This window comes from Chlamydotis macqueenii, chromosome 25 (assembly GCF_036417535.1).
Source record: "Chlamydotis macqueenii isolate bChlMac1 chromosome 25, bChlMac1.mat, whole genome shotgun sequence".
Taxonomy (NCBI): Eukaryota; Metazoa; Chordata; class Aves; order Otidiformes; family Otididae; genus Chlamydotis; species Chlamydotis macqueenii.
Window position 1 is genome coordinate 5,998,471 of NC_141580.1, and position 26,680 is coordinate 6,025,150.

At 55.2% G+C, this 26,680-nt stretch overlaps 2 protein-coding genes across 3 annotated transcripts; one reads left to right on the forward strand and one right to left on the reverse strand.

Moving 5' to 3' along the window:
• Positions 1-146: 146 nt before the first annotated feature.
• PLEKHM1 (pleckstrin homology and RUN domain containing M1) lies at positions 147-19,893 on the reverse strand. The gene is made up of 12 exons (XM_086766782.1): positions 19,394-19,893; positions 16,012-16,100; positions 14,118-14,365; positions 12,048-12,683; positions 10,434-10,827; positions 8,341-8,581; positions 6,995-7,903; positions 5,225-5,370; positions 4,848-5,041; positions 4,334-4,397; positions 3,604-3,761; positions 147-849 (listed from the first exon to the last, which is right to left on the reverse strand). The coding sequence occupies exons 2-12, from the start codon at positions 16,051-16,053 to the stop codon at positions 720-722; spliced, it is 3,162 nt and encodes a 1,053-aa protein (XP_086622908.1). The 5' UTR covers positions 16,054-16,100; positions 19,394-19,893; the 3' UTR covers positions 147-719.
• Positions 19,894-22,042: 2,149 nt separating this feature from the next.
• Positions 22,043-25,156, forward strand: LOC147597792 (leucine-rich repeat-containing protein 37A2-like). Of its 2 annotated transcripts, none has more exons than XM_086766950.1 (6): positions 22,043-22,586; positions 22,690-22,785; positions 23,702-23,766; positions 24,610-24,676; positions 24,753-24,898; positions 25,013-25,156. In XM_086766950.1, exons 1-6 carry the CDS (start codon positions 22,155-22,157, stop codon positions 25,077-25,079), a joined length of 873 nt encoding a protein of 290 aa, XP_086623076.1. In that variant the 5' UTR covers positions 22,043-22,154; the 3' UTR covers positions 25,080-25,156. The 2 variants fall into 2 exon arrangements, with proteins under 2 accessions (XP_086623076.1, XP_086623077.1); XM_086766951.1 differs by having other exon boundaries at positions 22,693-22,785.
• The last annotated feature ends 1,524 nt before the right edge of the window (positions 25,157-26,680 follow it).

The following is a 26,680-nucleotide window of genomic DNA, read 5'->3' on the forward strand; positions in this document are numbered from 1 at the left end:
TTTGCTCATCGTTAAATAAACTTTAATTATTTTTTGCCTGGCGAGGGGTGAAAGGAAAATAAAATTTCTTCTGAGGATCAAAAGCAGCAGGTGGGGAGGAGCAGCCGGGCTCCTCTCTCCCCTCTCTTCCTGGAGGCCACGGTGACGGGTGGGCTCTCTGCCCAGCCAGCCCAGGCGCCTGCCATCATCCCGGGGCGCGCAGGTCCCTAAAGGCACAAGTGTCACTTTGTCCCCTCCTTGCGCGGCTGCAGTCACCTCCTCGGTGCAGGCCAGCTTGTGCAAAACCCCCATGTAAAAATATACCGTTTTCTCAGTAGCGAACATCCTAAAAAACTAGAGCTTTAATCAATGTCAGTTGTCCACACCCTTGATTGGAAATCCTGATTTACACCCTGGGAAGCCGCGGATGTACCAGCTTGGCACCAGGAGGGTGACTGGGAGCACCCCTGAGCAGCACCGGGTTAGCGTGAGGGGGGGATGGAGCTTTCCAGCCCCCCCTGCTCAGCCCTGGGTGGGCAGAGGGTCCCTCCGAGGGGCAGGAGCACCCACGCCGCACCGTCCAGCACCGCCAGCTCCCTGTCCCCGGGGAAGGGCTGGGTGCGGGATCAGCTCCTGGGCAGGGGGGGTCTCCTCTCTGCACCTCTTGCCGGCCCCCTCCCCTCGGCACTACTCCGGCTGGCCGAGAAGCCAAGGGCAGCAGCAAGGTCAGTCCCGGGACGCTAAAGGCTTGGCTCCACACTGGCCTCCGCCTCCAGCTTTTGCTGGTACCTCTGCCGGCGCTCGCAGCGGGGGCATGACTTGGCGCTGGCTTGGCAGTCCCGGTGGAAGACGGTTTTGCATTCGCTGCACCTAGGAGAAACCAAAGGGGGGAATAAAAAACAACAAACCCATCTTGTTGGTAACATCAGAGCAAAGACAAAACTTCTCCCCACCAAACCAGACCCAGGGACGCTTCCTTATCTCCGTTTCCTCCAAGCACTTGCCGGGCAAAAAGCCCTGGCCTCAGCAAGATCCAGCTCCAGCTCAGAACGAACCTCGCTAGCAGGAACAGCAACAACTTGAGCAAAAGACCCACCTCCAGCACCCTCAGAGTGAAAGCAGCTCGCCCGGAAAGAGCGCTGCGGGCAGCTGCCAGTGTGCTGCCGGTTGTTGCGCCGAGGAAAACGGGAGACATTGGGTGAGGTTTGCACCTCATTTTCACAGCAGCGACAGCCCAAGAGCAAAATTTGGAGGCTGAGACACCAAATCCTGCGATGGTGATGGGATGCAGCTGGGGATGGGATGCAGCTCAGTGCCGGAGTGCAGACCCTCTGCTCACCGGGGCTGGGGTGCAGCTGGGAGACCCCCAACCCTGACTGTGGGACCCGCACACAGCAGGGACGCTGCTTGGGGCCACCGGAGCCGCAGGGAAGGGGACAGGCAGCTGGGATGGTGTTGCCTTTTGAGCCAGCTGGCTCTGGGGAGGTCTCACCAGCGCCCGCCTGGGACCTCCCTGCTCTGGCTCAGCGCCGCAGCAGGAATGTAAACAGTCGGAAATTACACCTTGCACGGGGCCAGCGGGGAGGAGACACCCCGATCTGCGAGGGGCGTTCACTACTGATCTTGAGTCAACAGAAAAAAAAAAATCTGTGCCACAAAGGCTGAGCTCACTTCTTCCCGGTCAGGATCCCCCACCTTGCCAGCAGCAGCAAAATGCAGCCCAGCCACATGCCAGTGGGCCGGCTCGATTATTTTTTTTTAAAATGCCCTCAAGTGCAGATACCTGGTGCACAATCGGTGTGTGAATACCACTGGATATCTTAAGGGGTGGAGAGGGGAGTGGGGAAACGGCCAGCAGTGCGCCGGGCAAGGGACCATGAAATATCGCAGCCTGGCTCAAATCCTGCTCCCGGCAGGCGGCTGCAAACCCGGAGTTACTCCGGATACGGGACAGCATTCTCCCAGCAGAATATTTCTTCACGTGGCTTCTCCAGATTAGCAGCAGCGGCTTCTCCTCCCCAGGCCCAGCGGGGATTTGCGAAGCCCAGGGGGTGGTTTTTACCCTGCATGTTTCTGAGCGAGCAGCAGCTGAAAGGCGGCATCTCCTGCCTCCGCCTGCCAGAAGAACGGCGGCAGGAAGTGGCCGCCGCTGCTGTGAGAAGGAGAACCTCCAGCGCCCGGCTGGGTTTATTGTTAGGACGTGTTTCAGACATCCTGCAGCCAGTGACGGTGTGACCCCAGCAGCTGGCTGTCCCCCGGGGGGGGGCAGAGGGGCAGGAAGCCGGGTTGAGCTTGGTGAGGATGTTGGTTGAGCTGCTTTCTTTCTGCACAACCTCCTCCATCAGGGAAAAAAAAAAAATATAGAAGAGGTCAACACACTTCAGGGCTCGGCTTTACAGGACATGAGACCTCTGGGCGGCTGTCAGCAGAGCTCAGCCCTGGCTGCCTGCTCTTTCTGGAGCCCGTAAGCTCTTTTTTGAGGTAAAATCAGTTCTCTGGGCATGTTGTCCTCGATAACAAGCACAATGCTGTCCCCACGGCAAGGAGGGAGAGTGAGCAATCCTGCTCAGCTGCCCTGGAAATATTTGCAACCGCATAATGCATGGGGTTACCGAGGATTCTGGTCTCACTCGTATTTTCTGCAGCTTCCGGATGTCGCTGCTCGCTCTGAGAGGCTGCCAGGCAAAGCAAGACCACGCAGACAATCGGCCTGTAAATGTCTCTGCCACCATTACAACCATTCTGAGTTGACCATTACCAAATAACCATCGAGACATGGATCTCTCTCCACGTACAGTAGACCAGGCTCCTGGGCAGGAAGGGTTTGATACCGGTTTCTTTAGAAAACCCTGATGGTGAGGATAAAGACACTCCCTCTCCCAACACATCCACCTGATCGCAACGGCTGCTCAGCTGTCGAACCTTGTGCAGCAGCTGATCCTGCCGCAGACAAGGACCCTGCCTGCCAAGGATGCCAGCTCCGCAGGCAGGAGAAAATCCCAGATGGAAGCCAGTGCCCTCCCTGTCCTGCTGGGAACAGCCCCAGCCTCTCCCCAGCACGTCCCGCAGGGCTGCCCACTATTTATCTCCAAATCCATGTCCGTGTGTCCTTCCTCCCCTCCTTGGTTGTCCCACCGCTGCTTTTCCTTCCTTCCTGCAATGCCTGGAAGGGGCCAGACTGAATTTGAACGGGAGATGCGTTGGCCAAGTGAGCGAGGCAGTGGCACACAGCACCTTCATCCTCCTCCTCCTCCTCTCCCCGGTTCCTCTGCTGCCCTGGGACCCAGCACGCAGTGATGCTTTTGCAGGCTGGCAGCAAGGCGTTGGGTGGCTCTGCACGTTCAACCTGCAAAGCCACCTTGCTTGGTGACATTTCGGCTCTGCGAAGACGGTCCTCGCTCGCCCCAAGCAGCCCAGTTTTGGCTGGAAACACCTTAGGGCTGATGGGTACCATGAGGATGCACAATCAGCTCAGGGCTATTTCCAGGCCACCCCGGGGTTATGGGCCTAGAATGTGGAGAGCCCCAGAGAGGGACTGAGGGGATGGTCTGGGCTCCCAGGAAAAGTGAGGCCGTGAGCTTGAGCAGCATCGCACCAGCGGGACAGGACAGACACGTCGCTCACCTGGTGGTAGTGTCAAACTCAAAGGGAAAAATGATGTCACTGCTGTTGCAGATCTGGCAGATGAAGCCGCGCTGGGTGCACAGGTCGCAGTTGTAGACGTGATGGGAAGCAAACTGGAGCAGAGACTGCAGGAAGGTCTCAAAGACGCCGTCGGCTATCTGCGGAGCAGAGATACGTCAGACAGGCGAGCAGCTCAGCTCCCGCCACATTTGCGTGGTGCAAAATCCACATTACACTCCTGCTCCGTGGTGCCACACGAAGACAAGCCTGTCCTCCAAAAAGAATCCACAGCCCACATGCCCGCGTTGCAAGGGAACCCGAGAGGGAGCCGGCAACAGCACCCACAACCCACCAGGATGGAGCTCCTGGCTTTGGAGTCAATGCGAAATCCAACTCCACATCACCTCCAACGTTATTTGCAACAGATACGAGTCTGTACGGAGACATGCTAGCAGCAATGCTGGCTTCAACAGAGGCGAAGTAATTTACCTCGCGTGATCTCTGTTGTTCTCGGAGGACGTGGGCTTGTGTCAATTACTTGGTAATTATTTGGTTTTAAGCTGATGTGCAAGCTCACACAAGTGTGACGGAGGAGATCAAGGCAAAAGGAAACTGAAACTGTTTGAAACCTTCAGCTGAAGAAGTGCCATGCTCGACGCGGTGCCTCCACAGACAGAAACCAGGATGTTTTCACCAGCAAAACCCCCGTGATCACGCCAAAAGCTCTCACCTGCCTCAGATCAGCAACGCTGTATTTGTGGGGACACTCCAAGAGGTAGTGCCTGTGATCAAGCCTGCAAAGAAGCACAGAGATGATGGTAGGTGATTTCCACTGCATCTCCAACGGCTTTGGAGGAAGGAGGAGCCTGGATGATGCTGGCTCTTGAAGAAAATCACAGCAAACTTGATTTTCGCATTGTGCCACACATCCCAAATCCTACCAGTGGAAATCACGTGAGAGTATTTCAAAGGGGAGTTAAAAAAAAAAAAAACACCTCATCTATTTTCCCAGGTGTTTCCTGTCCAGCCAGAAGTTCCTCAGTCAGGAAGGTGTTTCCTGAGTCACATCTCAACCAGCCAACAGATGGATAACTCCTTACAGCAGCTGACATGGAGCCAAAAACCAGCCCATGCCTTGGCAGCATCGCTCCCCGCTCCAACGGCGAGCGATGAGGAGGACCAGGAGACCATCGGGGTGCAAAGACGGGGATGCAGGGGTAATGTCACCCAGAGAAGGAGCTCACCGCTTGCTCAGCTCCTTCAGGGCCCCGCTGCGGCACATGATGAGATAATCTCCCAGCAGCTTCAGCTGTTCCCTGCTCCTGTGGATCCGTCCCATCCTCTCCACGTGGTCGTAGAGGCTCTCATTGACCAGCTTCAGGTTGATCAGTGGCTGGTTCCGGATCTGGGTGAGGAACTTCAAAGCCTGCCGGCAAACCTGGGGCAGAGAGAGGCAAGAGGTGTGCAGGCACTGAGGAGCAGCCCAGCAGGCTTGGAGGGAGGCATAGGGTGGACATCTCCACCTCTGCTGATGGTGGAAATGTTCAGATGGACCTTCAGGAAGTGTAGGCAGCTGCAGGAGCGTTTCCCGGCTCCCCGCACTGACCAAGCCCAGACTTACCCCTCGTTTCATCAGATCCCAGTTGTGGATGAGGCGCGAGGGAATCACCGTCTCCTCGTCCCGGTGGCAGCTGTCGCAGTAGTAGAGACCGGAGAAGGCACAGAGCTTGGGCTTCGCGAAGGAGAAGCCGATCTGCCTGGAGCAGCCTGCGGGGAGCAGGGAGGAGGCGATGAGAGGGAAACTGCGCTGCCCCAGGACCCCGTTCCCATTGCTGCCAGGATGGGAGGAGAAACTTTTAGGAGCGGGGAACAGAGCAAGAAAGTTTTTGGAAGAGTTGGAGATCAGCTAAAGCACGTGTAGGATGTTTGGTGAGAGGTCCCCAGCTCTTTCCCGCAGGTGAGGTGCTGTGATTTAAGACCATGATGGTCCAAAGGAGTCTGGACTATCCCTGAACCCACTTTTGTCCATGAAGTGGTTCAACTGTTTAGCTGTTTTTTGGTTTTTGTTTTTTTTTTTTCTTTAGAAAAAGTGAATTCTGGAAACATCCCAGTGGTTTAGGGAAACCACCTGCCTGCCCCATCACCTCCACCGGTAACTCTGCCCCATTTTGGCTTCACTCAGCCCTTCTCCTTCCTGCTGCCGCTGCAGGGGTACCAAAACCACGTCTGCAAGGGATCCTCATCTGCAAGGGATGAGGTTGGGGTAGACTAAGCCAAAAACCCCTTTATTGTAGTGGTGGGTAACCCAGGAGGAACCCAGCTCGGCTCTGCCACCCCATCTGCCGCACTTCAGGGTAGCTGGAGCACATCCCTCCAAAAAAATCTTCCTGAAGATCAGATGTTGCTCTCTGAATTAATAATAATTTTAAAAAAGCACTTTTATTGCTCATTATGCCCTGACAGGTAAGGAAACTTCTCCTGCGTCAGGCTCGGTGTCCAGCTGGAAGGGAGGTGAAAGTGGGGCAGGCAGTCCCCTAAGAAAACCTACACGTAAAAACTGGGAATTTGTCTTTTCAGCTTGTGGCTTCCATCTGTCAGCAGGTGGAAAATGCTGGACAGAGCCTGGAGGGGAAGGTAGAGCCCACATAGAATGGAAAAGTATATATTAAAAAAAAGAAGAGAGATTAAAAGAAAAAAACAACCTGCTGTTCTTGTACCCTGCTGGAGGGTACAAGAAATATAATTGAAGCAGGAGAGAAATCTAAGTTTAATTAACTTCCCAACGTAAAAAGCAAATCACACCTCCCGCGCAGGTCAGCGATGCTGTTCTATTAGCCCAGCACTGTCCCGTGTGCCAATGGGCGTCAGCGGAAGGTTAAATGAATGTTTTGCAAAATCAGCTTGGCACACCCATCACAGCTCCTGCGCTGCGTTACCGGAAAAACAGCAATTGCCCTTGCCTGCACTTTCTCTGCAGGTCGAAGCCACAAAATACCCAGGATGAGCCCTGTGCCCCTTGGTCCACCTAAGGTTGCCTTCAAGCCAAGGCTCACCACTGTCTATACCATGAGCACCTTAAACAAGAGCCCAGTAGCTGCCCAGTTGGACCTGTGCTGAGGTGGGATGGGGATTCAGGGTGGGGGGACTCGCCCTGTGCACACAGAGCACCAAAGGTGCCACTGATTTGAGATGTGAAACCCCAGCCAGGGGCTTTGGTGCTACCTGGGGTTTGGGTGGGGAAACCAGCAGCTGGCCTGCAACGGGTTGGCAGGACTCAGGGAATCTCTTTGATTTGATATCACCTTGAGATCTGATATCAAACTGAATATCTTGGAGGACGCAACATCGTCCTCCAAGATGAAGCCGGGTTTTCGGACAAGCCAACAGATACCTGCACAGATGAAGCTCTGTGAGTCCAGGCCTTTCTCCATGGGGATGGCCACCAGGTATTGCAACAAGAAGCCGTTCTCCTTCACAATGTTCTTCAGGACGACCTGGGAATGCCCGTCCAAGCTGCCACCCAGCGTCAGCGCCTCCTCGGCACTCTCCAAGTAAGACATGAGTACGCTTCGGACCAGCTCCCTCCACGAGGCTGCTTCTTCTGCGTTCTCAGCCTGCAGCTTCAGGACAGCTTTGGAGGTGATGACCTTGAAAAATGCAGGTCCCCCAAGGCTTGTGTCTGGAAGGATGTCCTGGATGGTCTCTATACCGTAACTGTTGCTTAAAATTTTGTCGTTGTTCCTGACTTTAAAGCACTTCAAAGTTTCTAGAGACAGGGAAAAAATAAAAGGGACCCAGGTTTTGTCTACGTCCACATACAGAACAGCCTCTTTTATTGCATCCAGCTCTAGTTCGTGAGCTAGAGTCCAGTCAAAGCTGCTCCCAGGCACATCACTGTACTGGAGAAGAGCAGTGGAGTCGCTCTGGATGGGTTGGCCTTCACCACCATCTTCTGGATACTCCAGCGTCTCCCACTCCTCCTCCTCCAGCTGAGGCCGGCACTTCCGCAGTGCTTCACGGATCCTGTCCAACCAGTCCTCGGCCTCGTCTCGAGAAGGAGCTCGTAGGTAGAGTTTTTTCCCCAGGAAAACCAGCTCGAAACGGCCATCCGAGTGTGTCAGCGCCAGTGACTCGCACCGCAGCAGGGAATAGCTCTCAACACAGATGCGGTCCTCGTGGTCCAGGAAGAGCCGGAGCTCCAGCGGTGACAGCTCGCAAGAAAACTCCTTCCATATCCCCATGGCTCCTCTCCGCTCCAAGCTGCCCAGCTTCAGGAGTCCTCGGAAAGGGTTGGAAAGACCTGGGGCAAAAGCAGATGTTGTAGTTCAACCGAAAAAGAGGAAGCTGGTGGAGAGTGAAAAGCCAACAGGTAGCTCACAGCGAGCAATCAAAGGCATCACAGCTTTGAGAGCCCGTCCTGGTGGATGGTGGGATGGGGCAGGAGTTTACAGGACCTTGGTCTCTGTAATCTGTCTGCATGCATTTGGGTTTTGAGGCTGAGAAGGAGTGGGCTGGAGTAAAAGAAACGTGTGCCCCAGGGTGGACAGAGACACCCAGCACACCTCCTCGCCTCCTAAAAGGCTTCCCACCAGAGCTACCGTGGGCTCAGCAACACCAAGGGAAGCTGACCCACGGCCGCTTCCCAAACAGCCCGTCACCCAAAACGCTCCCCCAGCCCCTGAGCGCTGCCCAGAGCAGATGTTCATGGGAAGCAGGAGAGGGGAGGGTGCCACATACCCATCTGCCTGCGGTGCACAACGCTGAAGCCCTTTTGTTCCCGTTCAGGGGACATTTTGGACTTCCCGCTCTCTGAGGATGGCACCGACAGCCTTTCCAAGTCAAGAGCGCTAATAAGCCCTGGGGTGGGACCCTCGCCAGCCCCCTCGGGCCCAAAGCCGTTGGTGGTGGCCATGCTTTCACCACAGTCTCCCAGAGAAGGCCTGTAGAAATCATCTTCTGAGATCCAGCTCTTTCTTTTCTGTTAAAAACAAATAACAAATACATTAATTATTGAACGTGTGGAATATCCTCTGCCCCTCAAACATACATGCCCACAGTGATGCCTCCAGCGGGGGCTGCGGCCACGCAGAATCCCAAGCAGCAATGCCATCCCCACGCGGATGGCTCCTCTGCTCCTCCCATCAGGGAATGCTCCATGGAACGGCGTCGGCAGCTGGCAAATACCTGGATTATACTCTGGTAGGATTATAAAGTCCAAAACTGGTCGGTTCACTCCCCCTAAAACTGCTGAGGGGCTCAGAGGGAAAGCACATTCCCTGCAGTAACCACGTAGAAGGTATTTGGTCCCGGAAATATTTGAGAGAGGGTGAGAAACCAGCCCTGCTGTGGAAGGGTACAAGAACACCTGGAGTAGCAGCACCATCCTTGTTCCAGGAAGAACAGAGGTGAGGCAAGGTACAGAAAAGATATCTAGGATGAAAGAGAGACTGACGACTTACAAGCAGATGGCACAAACTCCAAGCCTGATCAGTAGAGGTAAAAAGTAAGGCAGAGAAGGCAGAGGAAACCTCATTAAGCAGAAGAAAGCTTGTTAAGCTGAAAGAAAACATGGCTGTTAACTTCTCTGGGAGGTTTTCTGGCTATAAGAACAGAGCAAGGTTCTGGGACAAAGTCCCTGAACAAACACCAGGAGCAAAACACAATGCAGCTCAGTGCTCCGGCAAAAGTCAGCGGCTCTCCCAGACCCAGAGCATCCCTTCCGGAGCTGGATCCCACCAGGAACCACCTCTCAACTACCCTACCCTGCTTTCCAAGAGCCTTTTATTCCGAATGACCAACTAAATGACAGCAAATGAGCCACCACCACCCCGCAGCAAGAATCACGATGGCTTGCAGTGCAGCTCCCAACATACGGGCAGGCTTGGCTTACTCCCCGAGCAGGAATGCAGGTTGCTCCATGAGTCATGTGAAAGCAGGGGGGAATTTCCTGTTGACACTGTATGTTATACATAGATTAGGTCAAACTGGCTCGACGCCACGAGGAAGTAGCAGAAATGGGATAACCGGGAGGGAGCTGAAAGGAGCAGGGACCAAAAAGAGAAATAATTTAGTGGGGTACAAAGTATATCCTGACCTCAGCAGGATGGAAACGACAGGAACAAGGATGGAAAAGTCCGTAACAAATTAGATAGCATTTCCTAAAAGGAAAAGCAAGTGGATCAACTCCTCGGCGACAGCAGGGGTGTCGTAGTTCAGCTCAAGGGGAAACCCACTACTGTTCAAGCCAGTGTAAGCACTAGGGAATGCCATCCTGCTCCGGGAACAGATGCGTTGTGTGAATATTTTTCCACTGGAAAACTGCAATTTGTTTCCCATCCAGTCAACCCTTTCCCCTCCTCTTCCACGGACCATAAATGAAGAAAAGTCCCCATGAGACGCTTGACTCTCGGGCTGTTTTATCAGCTTGCGCACAGCCCATGGACAGATTTGTGCAAGAGCTCATTGCTCTCCAGATATCGTTAACAAAACCAAAAGCTTCCTGTTGCAGCCGTTCTTGGCAAGGGATGACTGGCAGACCAGGGAGGCTTTCAAAGCTTTGCTGCCTCTTTCACTGGGGAATATTGACTTTGACCTAATTTCTTCCAAGGCAGCTGCACAGACACAGCTCCATGGGATACAGGAAGGGGAGGCTGGAGCAGGGAGCATCACTTACACCCAACTCGCTGTTGGGAGACTGGAAGCAGCCTGGAAGACAAGAGTTTGGAGAAACCAGCGCCTACTCAGAAGCTGTCACCAGTTTTATTTTCCTTTTCCATTAGATCTGCTGGTGTGGAAGCACAAAACCAAGGAGATCAAGCTGTAACACCTACCGGACACCCCAGCAGCGGAGAAAGGAGGTATTCAGCTGTCGGGCTGCGTGTGGCCTGGCTTGCCTCGCCGCTGCCGACAGTGCCGCTTCTCCCTGTCTCTCCTCCAGTCGGACCGCCACGTTGCGTGGCTGAAATGCCAGCCGTGCCGCCAGCTTGCGGTGCTGCATCTCTGTCCCCACTGCCGCTGGTCCCTGCGTCGCCCGTCCAAGCGGAGCGTGGACCATTAGTGTCAGGAGGCAGCTGCTGCCGAGCTGTGTGGGATGGTGCCAGGGGGACAGGAAACGTGGCCGGTGGGCAAGCAGGCTGCTGTGGGGAGCAGCCCAGCACGCCGGGGACCAGCCCTCCCTCTGTGGCTTCCAGGCTCGTCTTGGCTTTGCTGAACTCGGACAAGACCCTGGAGACAGAAAAGAGACCAGTTTGAACGTACCTGTGTTAACCAGAACCTATAAAACCCACCAGTTACTGCAAATTATAACCACCCAAAACCAGGGCTCAGCATCACCGCTTGTCTCCCGCGGGCTGGTAGCACTGTACGACTGAAAAACTAAGTCCTGCTAACAGAAAAACGTGTGATTTGCACCCTGCAGAGCAGCAGTCGACCGCACTGCAGGCAAGGACCCTGCCTGCAAAGGACGCGTTTCCCAACTATGCCCGCTCATGGGGTTTAATTTCCTCCTGAGAGACACTTCGTAGGGCAGGGAGAGCGCTGGGTGCTCCCCACAGCCCCAGCCCCACGTATGGCTCCCAGACACGTATCCAGCTATGGACCGCGTGCCAAATTTCAAATGTTTTCATAATCGTTAACAAGCAATTATTTGTGGAGCTCAGCCAGATGAGACGCTGTTCCCATGCCCTTGCTTCACCACCAGCTAGGCTGAATTAAACCAGCCCAAGATTAAAATTCAAAAGGACGTCTTTCCGTCACGAGTTTAATCCAATCAAGGCAGGTTCTTCCAGCATCATCACAAGATGCAAAATCCTAGAGGTAGTTAACGATGTCATGATCAATGGGGAGGAACAGGCCGCAGCCCTACACCTCCCTGAAGACCCTTTTTGGGAAGAGGGTGCCTTTGCCAACCAGCACCCTTAGGCCAGGCTCCTCCAGAGCCAGGTTTTAAAGGTGGCAGGGAAAATACTCAGAGCTTACATAACCCGCTGGAAATCTTTGTGCTGGGTGTTTGGCAGAAATAAATCACAAGGATGACAAACTAACAACCTCTCTCCTCTAAATTATCTGCAGAAGCTGCAAATTATAACCCTTTGCGACCAAACTCATTTCTTTCCCCTCGCAGAAAGCCCCAGAGCATCCCCCAGTGTACGTCAGGGAGATGTGACATTCCTGAAACCAGGGAGCAGCATTTTTCTGACGTGCCTGCCCCGGTAGAGGATGGACACACACTTCAGTGGCCAAGAGCTCACTTGCTGTGGCAGCAGGGTCTCAGCAAGCCGTGCTGAGTGTTTCTTTCTCACCTTCCAGGCTTTTTCAGGACGAAAAAAACAGCTTGTTAAAGAAAAACAGGGGAGAAAGCCCTCCTGCATATAGTGAGAAAATAAATAAGAGCTCAAGAGAGGATTAAAAATCCCTCTGAAGAGGAGATCCGGGAAAAGACTCACTCTTGCAGCGACCTGTCCAGGTCCTCGGCCGTGGCCGTCCCCAAGTCAGAGTCGCAGGAGAGCGGCTCCTCGCTTCGCTCAGGACTGCGGGCACAGTGAGCCGGGAGGATGCTGTCGGAGCCCAGACTGGAGGAGAGCTGGGATGAGCTCGTGGTGTTAAGGCTCAACGAGGACGACGTGAGCTTGATTTTGCTGTTGGCTTTGCCGATGGGTAGGACGGAGGGTTGAATCTCAATCTCATCTGATTCCGATGATTGGGAGATTGAACCCAGCGACGCTTTTCTGTGGGGTTCAGATGTCGAGGACGTGAGGGGCTCCAGCAGCTCCGAAACAGGACACAGACCGGACAGGGACAAAGGCGTGATGGTCCACTCGTTCAAAACCGCTGATTTATAGGAGAGCTCAAAGGTTAAGGATGTTAAGCCCTGCAAGTAGCTAAGGAGAAACTCGCACTCTTCGGCATCCAAGAGCAGAGCTGTTGCCTGGTAGTACTCGGGCAGCCAGGACCTCTCCTGCAGCAGCAGCTTCAAGTAACACTCCATGAGGCCATCATTCAGAGCCAGTCTCAGCCAGGCTCGGCAGCGCCCGACGTCCGTATTGATAAAGATGAGTTGTTCCAGCTCCAAGACAATATTTCTGGGAAAAGGGAGAAAAAGAACAGAATAGGACGTGAGCAGCTCCATTTTTGGTCCATCATGGAGTGCAGGAGGGGCAGATCCTCCGTCAGGAACTGCCCAATCTGTTCTGCGATGGGAAGTTTAGGAGTTGAGTCAAAAAAGGCTGTGGAAAATCTCTTTCCTCCATGGAAAATGTCATTTCCCATGGAGAAAAAAGAGCTCCTGAATGTCCCAAAGCTAAATACATTGGTAACAACCCCAGGCACCCCCGGGGTACCTCTCGGTGCTTCTCCTCTCTCTGGCTGGAGGCATCTCCCACACATCGCTTGCCTTGCACCAAGGATGCAGAGGGGGAAATTCCTGCTGTCCCTGCGTGGTGGGGGGACATGATCTGGCTGGATACTCCTTGGTGAAAACCACGCATTTAAATACCAGCTTCAAATTTAAAATCAGCCAAAACACAGTGAAAGCTGCTGTGGCAGCCCCCCAAAAAAGACTGGGTCAAGTTGAGCTCCTCAAGCAATCTCAGCCTCCTGACTTCAACTGTTCTTCCCCAAAATCCAACAGCGACACCACGCTCTCGCCCCAGCTCACATTGGCATTGCAGATGCTACAAAAACCAGAGCAAAAGTTTTGCAAGACTTTTTTTTTAAATCTGTCTCTCAAGAAAGAAGAAAAAAAACTTCAAAGCGCAGAAAAATATCCCCTGTAGCATATGAAAGAATTATTTTCATGCACTTCTTCATAATTTAAGAGTTGTTGATGGGAGTTGGACGAGGCTTTCAAAACTATTCGTGTGTGGGCTGTTATTTAGTGTGGGAGGACTCTGCTTAGGGAGTGGCTCAGCAAAAACCCAGCAAATAAGGATAGTTACCCAGGTGAGACCTCCTCAAAGCTCACATTCATCCTGGCTGGGACACGGGGACACGGAGGGCAGCCATCCCCATGTCAGAAGATGGACCAGACCCCGGCACCGTGCATCCCGTAACTCACCGCTGCCGTACGCTAGTGTGGTCACTGGGGTCCCTCCCCATACACAGCCTGGCACCCAAAAATAAATAAGAAAGGAGCATGCCCTAAACTGGCAGCAGCAGTTCATTCTTTAACTGGTTTGCGGACGTCGGCTCATGCCTAAATGGCACTTTACCCCTTGCACATGCTGAGAGCGGCCGTGCCAACAGCGCTGGCTGCCCAGCTCTTCATTGCTTGGCACCGCAGGGGCTTTGCCCTCCCACCTGCATCTCCCAGGGGTCCCAGGCAGCCCCAGCCCCCTGAGACGCTTTCTGAGAGCCTCTCTTCCTCTGATTGAAGGGACTGAGCACACGGGATGGCACAGAGACATATCTTTCCATCGAGCCATCCTTCTCTTCACCATTCCCTAAATTTTATGGCTTTTGCACCAAAGAGGGGGACAAACCTGAGGGTGCACCTTTCGGCAGAGACGGGCACTCACCGATGGGTGACACTCTTCAGCAGACCCCAGAAGACCGGCTGGGGAAGCGGTCCCCGACCCCCTGCTTTCTTCCCTTTCCCGGCGCTCTCTGCCTTTATATGCTTGGCCTTCAGCCCGTGCACGAAGACAGCTTCCAGGGCGCTGCAGAGAGTGTTCGCATTCCCATCGTCGCTGGTTACGACGGCATCCGAGGTCACGTACTGCTTCTGCAACGCCTTGATGGCATTCACCAGTTGCTTCTTGATCAGCTGCAAGACAGGAGGTACATGCTTGGACTATTAAAAAGTATGTATTAGAAAAGATTTCCTACAAAAGCACTCAAAAACTGCAAGACTCATGCACAGCAAAGCACCACGCAACTCCTGCTTCATCCACCTCTCCATAGCTGGACTGGTCAAGTTGGGGATTCATGCTCTTGGCATCATAGCATCTGGCTTTTTATTTTTTTAAAGAGTAATTTATGCAATGTTAGCTGGCGTTTCAGAGCCCACTGGCTTGCTGGGGTTGCCTTTAGAGTGTGTGGTGCTTTCTCTACAGACACCAAATTGCTTAAGAGGATGGGGAAAAAAAGAAATCGGCTCTTTCCAGGTGCTTGCTCGGGGGAAACACAAGGATTAAAGCAGCATGGGTGAGAAACGAGAAACTCAAAGGAGAGAACCCGTAATACGGGCCGGGGCACCACTTGAACCCGTGCAGATCAGCCCAAGCAGCATGTGACACGCTGCCGAGTCCCGCCAGCAGAAACCAAAGCCATCAATGTCATCGGTGCTCTCAGCAGCTTGTCTGTGTTGATTAACCCACGGGATGGGCCCTCCCAAAAAAAGATGCTTTAGGAAGGATGGCTGGGGTTTAACTGCTGCCTTTGGAGAGACCTGGTGGGCTTTGAAGCTGGAACACAGGAATTTTACCTTCTAGCAGCTTTGTTTCCCTCTTCCTCGCACCAGTCGGAAAGAAGCAAGTTCAGTCAATTTAACAATTTTACGCTGCTGAAGAGGATGTTTTTTTCTAAGGCAGCTGAGCCCAGATGTCTCAATCAACCGTATTTAAAACGAAAGTTGTGCTTCCCAGCGGGCATTTCGCAAACACGGCAAATTCAGCTGGGACGCCATCAAACAATTCACTTTTTGGCATCAATCATGCAGCATGCAAGTCGAACGGCATCAGCTGCTGCCACTGGGGCAGGGCAGAGTTTGACTCAAGTGTGGGTTGGCTGTACAAACCCATATTAAATTTTTTTTTTTTTTTTTTTTTTAGCATCTTGATAAGATTTCCAGCAGCAGCAGCTCAAGGACAACAGCCAAGGGAACGTGCACCTTCTCCCTGCTCCTATCAGGGGAGGCCCCTCGCAGCAGGAGCTGCTTCCCAGCTGCCCCGTGGATCTGCCAGCACAGAACCTGCCTGCACGCAGCAACCGCGGGCTAACAGGATTACACAGTGCAAATGATTTTATCTGTCACGTGTGAATTAATTCTGCTGTGGGATGAATTAAACGCCCAGTCTGAATTGCTGGGTTTGAACTTTGCTCATTAAACACGTTTCGACTCCCAAAGCTGGGTCAAGAAAGCCCAAATATACAGAGCAGCAACTCTTCACCCAGGTATCAGGGCTGAGCACCTTCCCCTGCCCCACGCTGGGTCTGGCCACGAGAGGCAAAGCCCAAGGTAGAGCCCGGTGTGATTTAACTCACAGCTGCACTATTTGCTTGGACATCCCTCCGCCAGATAAACCATCGAGGATCCTCTCTGCTGCAAAGCCTGAGTCACGCTTTGCGCATATAAACCATCCCAATCCCAGCTGGCAGCACCGACAAGTCCTACCACATCCCCGTCGGTAACTGGAGTTCCACTGGGGAGTAAATGGAGCTGTTTGGGGAGCACTGGGGTGTCTTGCTCACCTGGATGGCTTCCTTGGGGTCATTGGCATGGCTCGAATGCATCTCAGCTGCTGCCACTCCCCGCGCCGGGCGCTGCCTTCACATGTCACCTTCGGGGACAAGGAGGAGGAGCACATGTGAGCACCCGTTTGGTTTACAACCAACTCACCTGCCACACGAAGGGCACCCGGTGTCACGCAAGAGGCACAGATCACACACCAAGGCATTTTGCAAGCGCTGACAGGCGCCAAATTCAAGCTGGGACTGACCCATGACTACATCAAATCATGTCATGCCTCACAGGGACCAGGAGAGTTTCAGGCCAAGACTCTGAGAGGGAGTAATTAACCTTCGTCAGCTGCCTGCAGGCAGCCCTAAACCTGGGTGAGACGCCAGGCCGGTCAAGCCAGCAGCGACACACACAGGGCCAGGGACTGCTTCCCTTCCTGTATCACCTGCAACGCCCAGGCACCAGCAAGGGCATCAAAACTGACACATTCAGCATGCCAAATGACGGCACCCAAACCTCACGGGAAGGGCATTAAGGTGGCCCAGCAGACCCTGGTGACAGCAGCTCATCTCCCTGGTACTCGCCAGAGGAGCTGCCGAACCCAACCGACATGGACCCCTCTGAGGAACCCGGGGCCAGCGCTGATGGCACAGAGCAGCCCGAGAAGCCGGGAAGGAAGGATGCACGTTCTCCATCAGGTTTCCAGTGGCTCCGTTCGGAGGCAGACAAACCCCAGGATCTCCCCGCTCCTGGGGACGCGGATGGCAGGGCTGCTCTGCCGCAGCCGGTTTTAGCGGGAGAAAAAGCAGTGCCCTCCCACTACAGGAAACCCTGGCAAAACCAGAGCTGAGCAGCAGCGGCAGCCTTGCCGGGGTCAGCGGCATCTGCAGGGTGCTGGCAGACAACAAGGGACCTTCGACTCCTGACTTTTGGCCTCCTGCCCTGTTCTTCGGAGCCATCTGCCGAAACCAAGCTGTGCCTGGTGGCTCTGTGAGCAAAGTGCATGGCTGTCAGTGAGACGCTCGTCGCACGGCTGCATCCCAGCTCAAACGCAGCACATCCTGGCGCTGAAAAGAGTCCGAGAGCTGCTCCAGCCCCAGCTACCACCATCAAGCTTTCTCACGATGTAAGAGAGGTTTCTTGAGTAGGAAGCACTTGCTGTGACTTTGCCACATGGTGGGAGGACAGAGTCCAGCAGTTGACAGCGGCGTTTGGGTGTGCCCACAGCAGACAACGAGCTTGGTACGGCATCGATACTTCAGATTTTACCTCCAAGCCAGCACGAAACCCCCACAGCTTTCCCCCAAGCAGAGCTGGCGTCCTCAACCTGTTCTTCCTGCACTGCAAGCCGTCAGACCGGGGCAGAAACACGGTTTGCAGATCAGCTCCTACACAGCCACGGTCAGTCGTAAAGGCAACAGTGGTCCAAATCCAGAGCAGCCCAAATCCAGAGCAGTTTAAACCCAGAGCAGGCCAAACCCAGACCATCCCACGCACGCACTGTGCAAGCCCATCCTGCTTGGAGCAGCAGGTCAAGAGCTTTTTTGGGGACAAACCCCAGATCGATCCTCAGCGTTTCCAGAATTTGCAATTTCATAGAAAACGAAACTGCTTTCACCACGACTTGTCATAAGATTTCCTCTCTTCGGGTTGCAACACAGAAACGGAGGAGTGCAGCGATCACAGGACCATCAACTCAGAGGCTTGAGGTGCTGCTGGGCATTTTTTGGGGGAGCGAGGGGACACCTAAGTGACAGCAGTGGTTGACAAGGACCACAGAGAGCCGTCCTCATTGCTGCCCTACACACAAGAGGTTCAGACGGCACCAGGCTCCTCGGGGCGGGCAGCCTCTGCTCCTCTCCCCACCGCCTCCTGCTTACGCCCCGCAAACAAGTGACACGTCCCACTCACGACAAACTCAAGGTGGAAGAGCCGGGGTGGGAGACACAAGGTGTGGGCACAGGGTGGCCAATATCACGCCCGGAGAGGTAGTGTGGATGTTTCAGCTCCAAGACTGCACCCCCTGTCCGCACCCTTGGCATCGGCCATCCCGACGTCCCCAGGCGGTCACAGGGGAGGGGGTGACAGCGGTGTTTTCGCAAAGACCTTGTCCAGGTTTTCCTAAGTCAGTGGTATTCCCCCAAAACAGCCACTTCTTCGCCGGCATCACCTCCCACAGCGTCTGTAGGTGAGACGCTGAGGAGGACACCCATCACCTTCACCATGGGACTCTCCACTCCCACCACGACCAGTCCAACCAGTTTGTTCCAGTGCTGCAAATCCACATGGCACTGCTTCTGTTGGGAAAGCATTTTCCCGAATAACACAGTGCAACGAACCAGCTCCGAGGTGGATTTCACCTAACGCAAGTTTTTCAGCAAAACACGGGGAAATCGGTCTGGCAGCCCTGTCGCTGGGCTAGCCGGCGCTAGATGGAACCGGAGGACAGCGGAGCGCTTCCAGGCAGATCCTGGAAAGCCACGGCTGTTCCTTGTGATCTTGAAAGGATAAGAGATGTGATGCAGAGACAAGCAGGAAAAAAACCACATTGTTTCCCAGCAGTCACCACCCCAGAGGCTATGCAGGCAGAGCACAACAGCTTGAGTAAAATAAAGAAAATAAAACAAGTGAGAAATAAAAACAGCCAGCAAGCTGGCGTAGCTAAACCTACCGAGGAAGAGAGTTGCCGACGTGACAGCAGAGCTCTTTATTTACCAGACTGCGGCAAAACAGCCAAATTCTTTGGGAAGGGCTTGTTCAAATCAAGCCCTGTGCCAGGAGAGGCAGAGACCCCGTCCCAGAGCTCGGCCCTTTGGTCTCCCAACAAGCGACACTCCGAGTTATAAATAAACAGCAGGTCACTGCTCATGCTTTGCAAATGGAAAACAACAGCCCACAACGATGGCGTGAACCAGTGACTCAAGGCCTGGACGCGGAGCCAGTCATTTTCCAAGCACGAGTGCTGTACCAGTCACCCTCCATCCCGGGAAAACGAGGGCTTTGATGGGACAGGGAGCCCAAGGGCTGGCGGCAAGGGAGCCCTCTCCTCCTACACAGCTTCTGCCTTGCACCCGGAACCCCCGCACACCCCGTCACGTTTAAAACACAAGCCAAGCCCAAGCAGAGGCAGCGCAGGAGCAGGACAGCCAGCTGGCACAGCCAGTGGATCGTCTTGTTGGAGGAGAAAACCTCTCGGAAATGTGAGGTTCAGGGCAGGGTTGGGGCCCAGCCCTAGCTTGCTGCAGCAGCAGGACCCTCGCCATCCAACTTCAGCTTCTCCCCTGCGCCCAGCCAGGCACAGCTCAGCACCACCGCAATTCCCACAGGTACTGCGTGAGGGACAGGGACCAACACACCACCCTCTTCCCCACGGAGTCGTCCTCCTCGACAAACCTGATGGGAGATGGAGAAGGGTCTCTGAGGATGAACCCCTCCAACTTCTGCCCCCACGGCACCGAGCAGGACACCCAGGAGTAGCCGGGCGAGGCAAAGCAGACGTTGAGCTCCCAACACGGCCCTTGATGGCAAGAATGTGTGTCTCAAACACTCAAAAAGGAGACTTTCTTCAAGCCTGATGCCTGCTCCTGTCCCCTGGCCCGTAAAGCCAGGGTTGATTTTCCCCAGCGTTGCAGCCAACAGAGCCACCGTGCAAGGGCCCGGCAAGTTGTGAAACCCCCGGCGCGTTGCGTCAAGATGTTCCCGTATTTATACTCCCAATTTTTGTGTCGCTTGAGGCTCCCAGTGCTGAAGTTTCCCAGTTGATTTGGTGGCCATCTGACACGGCGAGCAGCTCGCATCCCTTGGCGGGGGAACCAGGGGTTCCTAGAAGGAAGGCAACAAGAAAGCGGATTTTTAAACTCTGCGTTTTCTGCTGGACACAAGAACTCCCCAGAGCTTTCTGCAGCCGCTCATCTGAAGGGAGAAAATGTCACTTCTAGAGCGCGCAGCAGGAGAGAAAGCTGAAAAGGTCCCGCACGTGCGGGGATCTCCACACGGGTACGGCCTCTCCGGCCGAGAGGTTTGGGGGGTCGGCGCTGGAGGGGGCAGATGAGGAGCAGAGAGCAGCAGCCCCCCCAGGGACCCCTCGGGAAGCAGCACCCGAGCCGCGGTGCGGGCGTGTGGGGGCACAGCCCCCCCCACGCCACGGGGGGACACACGGGGAGGCTCAGCGCGGGGGCGAGGCCCAGGCGTGGGGGGCCTGGCAGGGGCGGGGGCTGTGGGGGGACACCCGGGGGATGGATCGGAGCCCTGCCGGGGGTGGTGCGGACAGAGCCGGCCCGGGGGAGGGTCAGCAGCCTTGGGGCGGGCACCTCTTGCTGTTCCGCCCTGCACCCCCGGCCCCAATCACCCTGTGCTGCCCCCCCACCCCCTCGCTCACCTGCTCCGCCCGGGAAACCCGGAAGTGCCGGCCCCGCCGGGAGCGCGCACGTCCCGCCCCTCCTGACGTCACCAGGCGGCTGGGCGCCGGGCCACGCCCACAAGGGCGCGCGGGGCGGGGCTGGGGGGGGGAGACTCGCGCATGCGTGCAGGCAGCCGCGTCCCCGGAGGGCGCGCAGGCGCAAATCGCGCAGAACGCGCCCACTGACGCATTGTCGCGGTTCAGCCTTGCGGTGCCGACACTGCGCAGTCGCTCGCTCACTCCCTTCACCCTCCGAGGGAACGGGGAGAGACACTATCAGGAAAAAGCCTCAAGGTTGCGATAAGGACCGGGAGAGATCCTTACAGCTCCCGTTACGGGCAAAACAGACTCGACTTGGGGAAAACTGTTTATTATTAAAACCAAAGCAGACACGTGGAAGGGAGGGGGGGCAATGATACAGAAGAATGGAAGCTTGCAAAGGCAAGGGCCGGCAGGAGGAAGAGACTTCCCCCAGTGCCTGAGCTGCCCTTGCAGAACTGCTCCACCGCTCTGCAGAGTGAAGAGGAAAGGCCCGGCGCATCAGGAGAGACGCTGGAGCGGAGCAAGGCACTCAGCCTGCTCCCCGTATGACCGAGGGCAACCAAGAAAAGGTGATGGGTGGTAGCACTGGGTGGCTCCCTTGCGAGACGCGCACAGGCGGCCATTTGCCGACCTGGCGCACTCTCTAGAGAGCTGTGCTGCTTACCGGGGCTCGTCTCAGGGATGTCACCTGAAGCGAGCGAGGGGCTGCCGAGGGCGTTGGGGTGCGGGGGCACAGTTTGTATATAGTTGTCACTTTCCCGTCTGCAACACACCCACCACTCAGTTTACACACTCCCTGGTCTTAAAGATGGGCGCCTGCTTCTCAGGAGCAACCTTTGACCCAGTATTTTGGCTGAAAGCTTCTCGTGGTGCCAAGTCACTGATCTGCTCTCTTGGTGTTTTACAGCTCGCACAGATCCTCTGGCAGAGACACAGGGAGAAATAATGGAAGCGGTACAGTCCAGACAACTGAACGCCAGCAGCGTGATAAACCTGAAGCCCAAGGAGCCTTCGCTCGGACACCGTGAAACCGTAACCTTTACAGTGGTCCTGGGCCTGACCGGCACTGACGGGGATCTCAGTAACCCGGGCGAGGACATTTCCAGAAGAAATTCACATTCCCCTCAGCACCTACCCAGGCAGGAAAGCAAAAGCAGCAAGAAGCTGATGCTGATGCTGCAGAGCATTCAGCACATGGGCTGGACCAGTGCAGCTGATATAAGGGAACTCTACGTTCTAGCAAAGGCACTGACAGCCGAGCTCAGGACGCAGCTGCAGAAGGCTAAAAGCATCAGGACTGTGGAAAACAGAATCTCCCCCCTGCCAACGCCTGCCCCAACTCCTTTGAAACATTCCCTTTTGCATGCCCTGGCAGAAGCCTCTCATTCGTCTGGGCCCTTAGAGATTCAAAGCCATTCTGATGCTGTGGAACAGACCAACAAAACTGATGGGATGCAGGATGTGGAGGCTGTAGAAGATACAGAGGGAGCACCATCTCCAAGGCAGGACTCTGCCTGGACTTCCAGTGAGCAGAAGCAGGGAGACAGCCCGTACCTGGAGAAAAGGAATCCGCTTTTTGACAAGACATTTGGCAATGGGAATCCAGAGGGAGAGCCCACGCCGACAGAACGTAAAGCAGAGCAGAGGCTAAAGACAAACGAGCATTTTTTCTCTAACCTGTTGGTTAACAACAGCCCTCCCACTGCAAGCCCCATGCTAGAGGACACAGCTGAAGAAGAGGGCTCCTCTGTAAGGGAGCGTTCACCGGCCGTCCCTCAGACCACAGAAACACCCTGGCCGGCACGAAAGAAAGGGTCCCGTTTCCTCCGTGCACCAGGGAGCCGCAACAGCCCAGGCGGTGCGGAGCCTCAAGGAGACCTCCTTGAAAGCACGGTCAGTCATCACCTGCGCTTGCTGGTCCAAGACAAAGCCCTGCGGAAGTTCATCGCCCACATGACGCGAACCCTGAGGATGGACTGCAGGCTGCCCGAGGTCCACCTGGCCTGTGCAAAGATGGTTGCCAAGACGGGGCTGCTCGTACAGCGGCTCAGCGAGAGGCGAGATGATGCTCTCGCAGGCAGGTGTCTCCAAGAAGGGAACGTTTGCAGCAGCGTGGCCCCAGCAGGCGAGGAAGCCTCAGGGAAGGTAGGAGAGAGATACTGGGTGCTGCTGGGTGTGTCCTTCTCGACAGCGGGGGATGGAAGAGCGACCCTCTCTTCCCTCCTGATTTCCTCTCCTTCTCTCCCAGCAGAAACCAAACTACACCTCCATCCTCAGGGTCCTGTTAGCCATATCGGTGTCCCTCGTCATCACGGCTACTGTCCTGGGGATTTGTCTCATTGAGGTAAGCTGACAACTGGTTTGACAGTCAGCTGTCAGTCAAGCCTTGTAGCTGGAGTTCAGCGGGGCAGGGCAGCGCCTCCTGGCACAGTTTATGAGCCCTGGGGTGCCACTGCGGAAGCCCACGGGTAGCACAGGAGATGTTTTGCCTACCTTGGAGCTTGTCCCGGCATGCATACAGCTCAGCACGGGTTCAAGGCTCCTTGAGGGCGGGGTTGTGCTGGCACCCGGCGCGACCTGCCCGCAGCTCTGCTTTGCAGCTTTCCTAACAGCTTCCGTGCGCGGGGCTGTGGCTCCCTCCCAACGCAGCCTCTGCCATCAGCCCAGCCCAGAGTTTTAGCCCGCGGTCCCTGGCCCTGGAGAGTGACCTCCCAGGCTCTTCTCCTGACCCTGCTCTGCTCTCCTGCCCACCCCAACTGCTTTCAGCATTGCAGCAACTCCCCTGCTACCTTCCCTCTTGCCAAAATCAAGTCCTTCTGCAGGGTGCCAGAGCTCCGCGTGCGTCAGGGCAGTGCCAGAGACAGGCAGGGCAGAGGGTGCCCACAGAGTTTCAGCCTCCCTTTGGGGCCCTTCTCTTTGGGGAAAAAACCCCCACTTTTATTCATGTAAAAGCCAAGCTACGTGTTTCAGGCTGGGGTAAAACAGAAGGGGAGTACCCTGCAAAGCACTGTGCAGCTAAGAAAGGCAGACGTAGGCATTGCCGAGATGAGGAGAGCTCTGGGAGTTCAGGTCATTCCGGAGGCAGGGCAAAGTGGGGAGTTGGGAAGGGAGGATGAGCTGTTTCTACAGATGCTGGCACAGACTTAGCCATGTATAGCAGGGGCTCGACTGGAGGGAGAATCTTTTGGACTCCCTTGCTTTGCAGAGTATGAGAAGAAAATCCTCATGTTACGAGTCTCTCTCTTTCTCTCCTTCACCAGGCTTGCTCCCAGAATCGTGCAGGCACTTCCCAACCCCAAAGCACCAGTAAATCCTGCTGGAAATGGTAATTCCTCCCTGCGCCGCGCCACTGCTGTGCCACAAACAGTCTTTACTCTGAACAGCACCTCAGCCCCGAGGGCCCCAACCACGCAGCTGCTGTGTGCTGAAGACTCACGAGCCTGTGTTTAAAACACGTAGCTTTTTTAAGAGATCCAAAACAGGGACCCCAAAGGGCGAGTGATCGGCACTCTCATCTCAGCCAGCCACCTCGGCAGCCCTCTTCCACGCCGGTGATGCTACAGCCTGGATGTGATGGATGTGTTGGCCCTGGGCTCCCGCGTGGTCCCACATCCCTGTGACCACGCTGCCCAGCCCTGAGGAAATTCCTCTCTGCTCCAGTTCCCAGCAAAACTCTGCTGTGGGGACGACTCTGCCCTATTTCTCCCTGCCCCGCTCCCCAGAGAGGCTGTTGAAGAGCTCGCTCCTGTCCTCTCCAGATGCCTTTCACACCCAGGCTGAACCAGGACTCGATCCCAGCCACGTCAGCCAGCTCCGTCCCTCCCTTGTAGGGCTCCTCATCTTCCTCAGGGTCAGTTGGAACGTCACCCCGAGCAGGTAGAGGGTTCTGCGCTGGCAGGGAGCTGGCACCCGCTGCAGCCCTCCCTGGCCAAGCCTCCCTGCTTACGGACCGAGAACGGTGAATTCTGGGGTGCAGCTGCACAAAAGCCTTTTTTCTCCCCATTTAGGCCCCTAAAGCCAGATGTTTTGCAGTGCCGTAAATGCCACTTGCCCGAATCCTTCAGTAGCTGCTTCCCCAGCAGGGCAGGGCACAGGCAGCCTTCCTGCCAATAACTGCCATCAGCTGCTGCCTCCACTTTTTATCCTTCTTTTCCCTTTTTTTTTCCAGGTTCTTTCAAAAACTGCGGCAACGGAGATGGAGGAAGAACAATAATGCCGATAGCACGCAGGTAAGGGTAGGGGGCAGGTGCCGACTCTCTGCCGACCGTTTGTATTGCTCTCTGAAACTTTCCCTTGCCTGGTGCTTTCCAGATCCTGTGGGATCTACGACAAAGCGCACTGCCGCTCTTTGGCGACGAGTCCGAACCCCTTGATTCCCAGCGTAGAAAATCCACTGGTGAGCTGTACGATGAAGAGAAGGCAGAGGAAGATGAGATTCTGAACGACTCCAAGCCAAAGTAAGTGGGGACCACGACAATGCTTCCTTTTCAGCTCTTGTTGTGACGTAGGAACTGCTGCGGCTTTCCTTGGCTGTTATTTCCTCAGATGTTGTGTCCTTGCTGGTGTTTCAGGTCCATGGGGCTGTGGGGCACGCTGCCTATGGGACAGACCGTCCTTCTGGAGGAAGACGAGGGTTGAGGACGGCTCTTGTCTGCAGGAAGCGAGCGAGGGGCTGCTGAGGGCGTTGGGGTGCGGGGGCACAGTTTGTATATAGTTGTCACTTTGTTAGCGGCCACAAAGGGCTTCTGAAATTACCATTAAAATTTGCAAGTTCTTCACCCAGAGCGTCCTGCAAGCGGGTGGAAGTGTGCACACACGTGTGTCTGGGCCTGTGCACACGTGCACACACACGTGTTACGGCAACGGGAGGTGTTATGCACCTGCCTGTGAGGGTGTGTGCCTGTGCACGCGTGTGCATGTGCGTGAGTACACGTGCACAGCACCTGTGTGCGCACGGGCAGGGGTGAGCCTGCCTGTGCCTGTGAGCATCTGCCCCATGTGTGTGTGCATGCGTGTGCATGCCTGTGTGCCTGCAGTGCGTGCACGTCTGTGCTCGTACGTCTGCTTGTGCGGTGACCGGGGGAAGACGGCGGGTACAGGGCCGGGGTACGCAGGGTGATGGGCGTTCAGAGAATCAGAGACAAAACAGAGTCATTAAGGCTGGAGAAGACCTGTAAGGTCCTCACACAGTTCACCTCGGCCCATCGATGCAAGCGGTCCAGCTCCCTCTGCAGAGCCTTCCCACCCCCCAGCAGATCAACACTCGCGTCCACTGTGGTGTCATCTGCAGACCGACGGAGGGAGCAGTCGACCCCCTCAGCCAGATCGTTGATGCAGACGTTAAACAAGACTGGCCCCAGCACTGAGCGCTGGGGAACATGTCTTGTGACTGGCTGCCAGCTGGGTTTGACCCCATTCACCACAGCTCTCTGGGCTCGGCCATCCAGCCAGTTTTTTACCCAGCAAGGAGCCCACCTGCCTGAGCCGTGAGCCGCCTGCTCCCTCAGTACTTTCGGGTGGATCCCATCTGGCCCCATAGACTTGTGAGTGTCCGGCGGGCGTCGCAGGTCAGTAACTGCTTCCTCCTGTATTGTTGGGGCTTATCCTGCTCTCTGTCCCTGTCTTCCAGCTCAGGGGCTGAACACCCTGGGGATAACTGCTCTGGCTATTAAAGACCGAGGCAAAGACGGCATTAAGTACCTCAGCCTTTTCCTCATCCTTGGTGGCAGTGTTCCCCCCTCACATCCAATAAAGGCTGGACATTCTCCTTGGTTCTCTTTTGCTTGTTAAAGTACTTTTAAAAACATTTTTTATTATCTCACAACAGCGGCCAGACTGAGTTCTAGCTGGGCTTTTGCCTTTCTCATTTTCTCTCTGCATGACTGTCGTGGTTTTGTTAGTAAGGGGGGGCCTAAGGTGGTAGAGATAATGTTAAGCTTGGGAAGAGGGAGGGGTGGGGGGAGGTTATCTTGTTCTCTGTCTCATTATCCTGCTGTTTGTAGTAATAAATGAATAGTTTTCCCCAAGTCGAGTCTGTCTTGCCCGTGACGGTAACTTTAAGGATTTCTCCCTGTCCTTATCTCAAACCTCGAGCCGTTTTCCCTTATATTTTCTCTCCCTGTTCTCTCAGAAGGTGGGGGGAGTGAGAGAGAGACTGCGTAGTCTGGTCCAATCGGGGCTGAACTACGACAATGACCTGATGAGAGCCGTGTACTCTTCTTGAGTTGCCTGCCCCTTCT

What these genes read in the sequence shown, in the direction of transcription:
- PLEKHM1 (XM_086766782.1), bottom strand. Translation starts at nt 16,053, where the DNA reads ATGCATTCGAGCCATGCCAATGACCCCAAGGAAGCCATCCAG. An exon ending in CTGGACAGGTCGCTGCAAGA is followed by an intron (nt 10,828 to 12,047) that starts GTGAGTCTTTTC and finishes TTCTGTCTCCAG; the next exon opens with GGTCTTGTCCGAGTTCAGCA. An exon ending in CTGAAGGAGCTGAGCAAGCG is followed by an intron (nt 4,398 to 4,847) that starts GTGAGCTCCTTC and finishes GCTTCTTTGCAG; the next exon opens with GCTTGATCACAGGCACTACC.
- LOC147597792 (XM_086766950.1), top strand. Translation starts at nt 22,155, where the DNA reads ATGCTAGAGGACACAGCTGAAGAAGAGGGCTCCTCTGTAAGGGAGCGT. An exon ending in GCGAGGAAGCCTCAGGGAAG is followed by an intron (nt 22,587 to 22,689) that starts GTAGGAGAGAGA and finishes CTTCTCTCCCAG; the next exon opens with CAGAAACCAAACTACACCTC. An exon ending in AGTAAATCCTGCTGGAAATG is followed by an intron (nt 23,767 to 24,609) that starts GTAATTCCTCCC and finishes TTTTTTTTCCAG; the next exon opens with GTTCTTTCAAAAACTGCGGC.